Raw genomic sequence first — 8,509 nt, forward strand, 5'->3', positions numbered from 1 at the left:
GGACTTCAGGTAGTCGGGGGTGTTGAAAGGCAGGGGGCCGGGCGGCTCGGGCCCGGCGGCCGGGGCGGCGCTGGGCGTGCCGGCCAGGGCGGCGGGGGCCAGGCTGGGGGCGGGGGGCGCCTTGCCCGGGGCCAGCTTCTGGATGTTGCGCACGTCGTACTTGGAGGGCCGGCCCACCTTGCCGGTCTTGAAGGCGATGGCGCCCCCCATGTCCGGGCTGCCCTCGCCGGGCTTGAACAGGTGCAGGTACTTGACGTTCTCCAGGTCGTACTTGGACGGCTTCTTGTACGTGTTGCCGTTCTGGGGCCGCACGTTCTCGCCCGTCTTCAGCTTCTGGATGAAGAAGTCGTACTTGGAGGCGCGGGCCACGAGGCCCTGCATCTGGGCGCCGCCGTGCGACGGCAGGGGCAGGATGGTGGCCTTGGTCTCCAGGTGGGCCGTGCTGCCGGGCAGCCGCAGGCCCGGCCCCGGCCCGGCCTCCTTGGCCGGCCTCTCCTCCGCCTTGGCGCTGTGGATGGGCCAGGGCAGCTGCTCGCCCGCCTTGAGCTTGCGGATGTACTCCTCGTACTTGGAGAACCTGGCGGCCCGCTTGCTCTCCTCCGAGGTGGGGGGCGCCGGGGCGGCCTCGGGGGCCGTGCTGGCGTGCAGCTTCTCGAAGCTGACCTTGCGGGCCAGCTCGTCCCTCATGTTCTGGTCGTCGTAGCCGAACATGCCCAGGAACTCGTTCATGGTGGTGGCGGCGTAGTCGCGGAGGGAGGAGGCTTCTCCTGTGGGGACAGAGGAGGGGGTCACCCAGGGGACAGGCCCGGAGGGGAGAAGGGGCTCACGCCGCCGGGAGGGCCAGGCCAGGGGCTCCTGGGCCCTTGTCCGCCCTCCCCTCCGTCCCTCCCCCTCTTCCCTCCTCCCGAGGGGGGAGGGGGACGTGTGTGTGGGGGGTTGAGGGGACATGATCTACGGACATTTGGCTCACTTGTTAGGTTTTACGACTCTTAAATTAATTTGTTTAAAAAAAAGTAATTAATACTGGGGTAAAATAAAACGAGTTCATCAATGCCAGGAAAATCAATTTCCTAAATGTTCTGGCCGATGGCTTTTCAGTACATTAAACAAAGTTTCATAAATGTCTCTGTGCTCTCGCCTTGGCCTAATATGAAGGAAAAGCCATTTTACTGGAAGTGAGGCCAGCGAAAATCCACCTCCTGGGTCTTCTCCCGGGAGCAGAGGGAGAGCGGGGGCAAGTGGGGAAATGGGTCAGGGACCGAGGGGCCAGGAAGCGTCGTCCAATCAGAGATCTGGAGCCAGGAAGGACCTCAGAAGTCATCAAGCCCCACTTGACAGAAAGCCCAGAAAGAGGAAGCGATTTGCCCAATGTCATACAGCTAAAGAGCGGCAAGGTCAGAATTTGAACCCAGAGCTTCTCCCTCTAGACTCAGTGGAGAAGACAAGGGAAGGAGAGAGCAGAGTACAGAGACCAACATGCCCAAGAGAGAAGGGATAGAGGGCAGGGAGGGTTGGAGGATGGCCATTCATTCATCCTATGAGCACTTCCATGGGACACTATGAAAGCTGCTGGGTGTACAGAGAAAAAAACCAAAACCATCCCCAAGTTTATAGTCTACAGGGAAGGGGGAGCAAAGAGCTCCTAGATAAGGAAATGAAGAAGAAACACTATTTTCCAGGGAAGAGAGGGAGCACTGGCATATGAGGGATGGGGAGGCAGAGGGGAGGGCACTGGGGAATCCTTTTAGGACCTTGATTTATTGAAATCCCATGAGCCTCAGTTTCTTCATCTGTATGAAAGAGGCAGGGGTGACAACTTGATTTCCAAGGCCCCTTTCTGGTACTCTCTTCCTTCTCTTCTCTTCTCTTGTCTGTCTGTCTCTGTGTCTCTCTGTCTTTCCTCCTCCTCCTCCTCCTCCTCCTCCTCCTCCTCCTTCTTCTCTCTCTGTCTCTCTGTCTGTCTGTCTGTCTGTCTGTCTGTCTGTCTGTCTTTCCTCTCTCTCTCTTACTCTCTGTCTCTCTTCCTCTGTTGGTCTCCTTCCCTCCTCTCTCCCTTTCTCCCTCTTTCCCTCCCATTTCTCTCTCCCTTTCTTTCCTTCTCTCCCCATCTCTCTCTCTTCCCCTAACTCCCCTCACTCCCTCTCTTCTCTCTCTCATAGGATTAGAGATTTAGAGATATGGGAAACCTTAAGACACTATTTCATCCAAATTCCTCATTTCACAGATGAGGAAACAGAGGCATAGAAGCTCCATGACTTGCCCAAGGCTCCATGAGTATGTGACCCAGTGGTGAGACATCCAATTTTCCTCTCCTGTCTCTCCTCACAAAGGACTCACACACCTTCCCCAACCCAACGGCCACCCTTGCAAACAGCTACTCTGCGTCTCTGTCTATGCCCCTGTCTATGCACCAGGCCAGGAGAAGCCCGGCAGGTGACTCTGTGGCCTGGGGACGGGGGCCATCCCGGGGCCTGGCAGCCTGGCTGCGGTCTCTGTGTCCTCCCAAGGCTGCTGTGCTGGTCACTGTGAAGGGAGGAGGGGAGAAAAAGTGGAGCCTTCAAAGGGAGCTGGAGGTCACCCAATAACAGAGCAAAGGAGGAAATACAGATTGGTCTGACGTGCCAGCTCAGATCCATTTAGGCTTCAATCTGACACGGAGGCCCTCCTCCCCTCTTGTGCCCGCAATCGTCTCCTCCCTCCCTCCAAGCAAAGATTTACTGTGTGCAGGAGTCCTTCAAACCTCCCTCCTCATCGCCTCCAATCACTCACTGCAGCTCTCCTGGGCGGGTGGCACAGGGGCTCACGAGCGCAGGCTTGGGCTGGGGAGGGAGGCCGGCTCCGAGGGGCTCCCGGGGCTTCCTGGCACCTCCCCTCGCCCCCCACCCCCTCCCACCGTCCCCAAGAGACCGGCACTGCCTAAGAAGCTGGCTGATGAGGGCAGAGCCCTGGTGGAAACGAGGGAGACCGTTAGACTGGCAGCTGAGCGGGACTTTGGAGTACACACACACACACACACACACACACCCTGATGGAATCATGAATGCCAAGGCCACTTAAACAATTTCCCAAATATATCCAAGCAGGCGTACAGCCCAGCAATCACATCCAGAGACTCACACAGGTGTGGACAGCTCTCCAGCCCAAGAGACACGAGGCCCCGCCATGCAAACACCAAATGGCTGGCTTGGGCTTTCTGACCTGTTCTGCTGTCCTCCTCTGTTTTATAGGCAAATTCATCCCATTCACATTCACATTCACAGCTTGGTTTGGGGTAGATCTTTGTAATTACACACATATACACACACTCACTCCACCTCTTTTCTCTCCCTCCCTCCCTTCTTCTCTCGCTCTCTGTATCTCTCTCCCTTTCCCTCTCTCCTTCTTTCTCCCTCTCTCTCTTCCTCTCTGTCTCTCTTCCTCTCTCTCCTTCTCTCTCTCTCCCACCCCCCTCCCTCACTATTCTCTCTCCCTCTCTCTGTCTCTGTCTCCAGCCACTGAAAAGAATAAAGAATGCATAGAGTGACAGACTCTCAGGTAGCCGGGAAGAGTGGTTCTCTAGTCTAACTTGAGAGATCATACCTAGCTTATTTTGGACCAGAGAAGGGAAGGGAGGGAGGGGTCAGCTAGATGGCTCAGTATTTGGAGAGCCAGGCCAAGATATGGAAGGTCCTGGGTTCTAATCTGGCCTCAGACACTTCCTAAGAGCAAGTCCCTTAACCTCCATTGTCTAGCCCTGATGGCTCTTCTGCCTTGGAGCCAGCACACAGTATTGAGTCTAAGATGCCAGGTAAGGGTTTAAAAACAATAACAGAAAGAAGGGGAGGGAGAGAGAGAAGGAGGAAATAGGAAAGGAGAAAGTGAGGAACTCCTGTAGGAGCCCTTGAGGATTTCTGTGCCAGAGCGGGCCCTAGGCCCTGTCAGGGGTGGGGAGAAGGGCTGGTGGGCACGGAGACTCGTGGCCCAGAGACTAAAGGTGGCTTGTGGGGAGGCTGCCCCGGGGCCCCCGATGGAGCAGGCCTCGGGCAGCGGGCAAGGCCAGGCTGGCAGGCTTCCTTAGGTGGAGAGGAGAGGGCTTTGGCCCAGCACATGTGGCTCAGGGGACCAGGGAAACCTACTAAAAATAGCTGAAGCCAGAGAACTATATATGGCAGGCAAGCTCCGAGTCCTCCAGGGCAGCAGAGAGGGGGCAGGGGCCCCGGCACCCCTCTCCGGCCTCCTGGCAGCTTCCACGGGTGGGGGGGCAGAGGGCAAGCCATGCCAGGCCTCAGCGACCCCCCGGGGGCTGGGAGCACCCGTCAGGCCCCTCCCGAGGAGGCCGCAGAGGCTGAGGGCCCCCCGCCCCTCCCAAGGAGGTCGCAGAGGCCGAAGAGGCTGAGGGCCCCCCGTCCCTCCCGAGGAGTCCTCAGAGGCCGAGGGCCCCCCACCCCCCGCCCCCCGCCCTGGTGCAATCACCTTGTGTCTGAATCCAGCAAGGGCTTTCCCTATCAGAGGAAGCTGAAGGTCACACTTTTCCTCATTGATCTTGCAATGTTTGTTAATTACTCTGTCACTGATGTGGCGAAGGATAATTAAACAGCTCTGTTTATATCTTATATGCATAATTATGTGGCTGCCTGGGCTCCCCGCTCGGGAGGAGATGCGCCCCTCGCTCGCGGCAGGGGGGGTGCTCAGAAATGGGGCTGGGGGAAGGGCAGAGAGGGACGCCTCACTCCTGGGAGGGGGACCTCGGATCGCCCCCCGATTCTAGGGGGGCCCCACCCTCCGCCCGCCGTCCTCCCTCCGCCATGGCCGGACTGCCCGGGGCTGGGATGCTCCGGGGATCCACGCCACGGCCTGCCTCGCTTCCCCAGGAAGACTGAGGACACGAGTGACCTCATTTTACAGCTGAGCAAATGGAGGCCCCCTGAGGTTAGAGGACTTGCCCAAGGCCACTCGGAGTCAGGGAAGTAGCAGGATTCGAACACAGGTCCTCTGAGTTCAGCATCGAGGCTCTCTCCGCTACAAAGGAAGGACCTGATTCTACTTGGTGGGAAGAACCTGATCCATCTATCAGGGGGCTGCAGGAGAGAGTCAGGGAGAAGGATGGAGCCGGAGGGAGAGAGAAGCCAGGAGGCAGAGGAGAGAGAAGGCCCAGGCCAGTGGCCTCTCCTGCAGGGAAGACCTTGGCAGCCTCCGAGGGGGATTAGCCTTAATCTGCCTGGCCCCAGAGGATGCGGAAGAGCCATGGAGGCAGGTTTCCATTTGATGGAAGGAGGTAACTTTCTAACACTGAGTGCTGCTCCTGCTGGAGGAGGCGGCCTCAGCGGGCCTCCACTTAAGACGTTACAGTTTTGTTGGGCTCATTCAGTCATTTCTGTCTCGTCGGACTCTTTGTGACTCCATTTGGGCTTTTTGGGGCAAAGACTGGAGCGATTTGCCATCTCCTATCGCTCCTCGGACAGAGGAGGAAACTGAGGCCAACAGGGGAAGTGACCCACTCAAGGTCACACGACTAAGGGGCTGAAGCCGGATTTAGGCTCGGGCCTTCCTGACTCCAGGACTGGCCCTCTATGCACTGCCCTCACTCAGGCAGAGGGGAACGCGCTCCCCATGCAGAGGGCAGAGAAGCAGTGCAGGGGACGGAGGGCAGAGGGGTTTGGAGACAGCATCGAAGCTAAACATGCACAAGGAGAAGGACACACGCTTTCCATGCTCTCAGGAAACGGACGCAGGGCACACGAGCTCCCGGCCCTGCCAGGTGTGCCCGCTCACACCCACGTTCACATCCAGCCCCCTTCCTGGGCTCCTTCCTGATCAGTCTCTGGTCTCCCTGGCCCTGGCCCACAGCCCACTTCCCCTGGGCTGCTCAGCCGGGCACTCAGAATGCCGCCATCCGTGCCCCCTTCCTGGGAAGACGCTGGCAGAAAGAAAACACCCTGACTGCCACCCACACGTGCTTGGCACCCTCCATCCGAATGGGAAGGCCTGGAGGCTGGGGGCTGCCTCGACACTCCATCTGTATCCCAGCCCTCTGCATACAGTAAGAACTAAATAAACGTAGCTCCCTTCCCTTCTCCCTTCCGTCTTATTTTCTTTTTTCACCTCTTTTCTTCCTCTCTTTTCCTTCCTTCCTTCCTTCCTTCCTTCCTTCCTTCCTTCCTTCCTTCCTCCCTTCCTCCCTCCCTCTCTCCCTCCCTCCCTCCATCTCTTGGCGCTGAGCACTGGCTCTTGGGGGGCCCCCATGGCTGGGCTGCTCTCCCTTCTCATCATCTCCGCCTCTGGCCTTTCTTGGCTTCCTTGAGGTGCTTGCTAATGCCTTGTGCCCCCCCCCTTAGAGCTTCCCTTGGAGAGTCTCCCCAGCATAGCCAGCCTCTAGCTGGTCGTCACTTGGTCACGGGCACGATGTCTCCCCATTTAGACAGAAGTTAGGTGACTTGCTCAGGGCCACACAATTAATAAGTGTCTGAGGTTGCATTTGAATCCGGAGCCCTGTGGCTGGGGTGGGCAGGGAGGGGAGAGGAGGGATGCCTCCTCTTTGGTCTTTCTTTCCCCCTGTGGCACTTGGTGGGCACTTTATAATGCCAGCTGCCTTGCCAGTTCCCTTAGATGCCCAGGAGGTGCAGCTCACTGGATGTGGCCTTGGCAAGGCGCTGACCCTTACTGCCTGGAGACCCTGGCTAAGTCCTTCGTCTACAAAGTGATGGGTCGGCCTGTGACTTCAGGAGGGTCTCAGATTTCTTGGGGTGATGCTTTCCTGACACCCAGGCCGGGCTCCCGGAGACGCCTTACCTGAAGCCTGCTTGGCACCGTGCCCGCCCTCGTCCTTGGGGGCCGGCCCGTCGGCGCCCCGCTCTTCCAAGAAGCCGCCGCTCTGGGCAGCCGGGGCCCGGGCGTCCTCTCCGCGGTCCTCCTCGTCGCTGCACCCCTGGGGCTGCACCATGTAGACCCCCTCGGGGGGCAGCTCCAGGGCCTCTCGGACGCTGCGCCCCAGCAACGGGGCCGGCGCGGGCTCCTCGCTGTACTCCCCATTGACCCACTTCTCGATCACAGCCCGCCGCCGGTCCTCCTCGCTCCGAGGCGTCTGGGGCACCTCGGCCTCCGAGCCGGCGCCGCGCTCCTTGTCCCGGGGCCGCAGCGGCTCAGCCTGGCCACCTTCTGGCCGGGGGTCGGCCTCCGCTCCCTGCTCCACCACCTGGCGGCTCAGCTTGGCGCAGATGGCATTGAGCTTCAGGCCGCCTTTGCGCTTGGCCGCCATCGCGGGTTTGCCTGAGGGTGGGTCGGGGCATAGAGCGCCTTCAGCTGGAGGGGCAGAAAAGGAGACAGACGGTCAGACGGGCACCGGGACAGAGCCTCGCCTCCCCTCCACCCGTCAGGCAGACAGTCACAAATATTTATAGAAGATATTGAAAAATAGCATGTAAAATACATAGTAAAATATGTAAGTATAATATAGAACATTTATTAGAAGTTTATAAGCTAGAAAATAAAATATTTATGAAATGTATAAATGTGCTCTTTCCCGGGTGTTGGGGATATACAGACGAAAATGGAATGCTTCCTGCCCTCAAGACGCTTACGGCGGGGGATGCCATGAAAAAACCCTCGAATTAGAGTTAGACTTTTAGAGGTTGAATCTCAGCGCTGCTCCTCACTGCCTACCCACGTCACTTCATTAAGAACAGGGGCAGCTGGGTGGCTCAGTGGCTAGAGAGCCAGGTCTCAAGGTGGGAGGTCCTGGGTTCAAATCTAGCCTCGGACACTTCCTGGCTGTGTGACCCTGGGCAAGTCATTTAACCCCCATGGCCTAGCCCTTACCACTCTTATGCCTTGGTATTACTTAGTATTCTTCTTAATTTTTTGGTTAAAATTTTTTAATTTAAATTTTAATTGCTGTTTAATTGAATATTTTAAAAGTAAAATACTTATAATTTAAAAAATTCTTTGTCTTAGAATCTACACTAAGCATCTCTCTGAGAAGCTACCCTGGACTCCCGGAGCGGACAGTGAATCACCTGGGGCTTCATTCACTAAATAAATGGGGCGCCCAAGTGGACTCCCATCCCCAGGCTGACTTCCGGGGGACAGAAGAGCTCCCGTCCCTTTAACTTTTCTCTAGTTTGCTCTTTTCTGAAACAAATTCATTCATTTATCTCATCTGTCCATCCATTCACTTCCATAGTGTTCCCAAGCTTAGTGCAGCAGAAATCGGGCTGGGTTTGGAGTCAGAGGACCCAGGCTGGCCACTTCTTGTTTGTGTAACCCTGGGCAAGTCCCGGAACATCTCTATGGCTGGGTGCGAGTGAAGGGGATGGACTCCACGGCTCCTACTTGCTACCTGTGCCATCCTGGCCAAAGACGCCCCCCTTCTCTGTACAACAGGGGATTGGGCCCGATGAGCCATCAATCCACAATGCCAGGCACTGTGTTAGGGACACGAGGACAAGGTGCACAGCAATGCCTTATTAGAGAGAGAGAGAGAGAGAGAGAGAGAGAGAGAGAGAGAGAGAGAGAGAGAGGGAGGGAGAGAGAG

The 8,509-nt window shown here is 57.3% G+C and overlaps 1 protein-coding gene across 1 annotated transcript in view; it reads right to left on the reverse strand.

Moving 5' to 3' along the window:
• Positions 1-8,509, reverse strand: part of CASZ1 (castor zinc finger 1) — a 115,028-nt gene that overhangs the window by 26,740 nt on the left and 79,779 nt on the right. The window contains exons 3-4 of the mRNA XM_044667730.1: positions 6,769-7,278; positions 44-767 (exon numbers count right to left, since the gene is read on the reverse strand). Of these exons, the coding sequence (XP_044523665.1) occupies positions 44-767; positions 6,769-7,278 (1,234 nt within the window). The remainder of the gene's footprint in view (positions 1-43; positions 768-6,768; positions 7,279-8,509) is intronic.

The sequence above is a fragment of the Gracilinanus agilis genome, chromosome 3 (assembly GCF_016433145.1).
Source record: "Gracilinanus agilis isolate LMUSP501 chromosome 3, AgileGrace, whole genome shotgun sequence".
NCBI lineage: Eukaryota > Metazoa > Chordata > Mammalia > Didelphimorphia > Didelphidae > Gracilinanus > Gracilinanus agilis.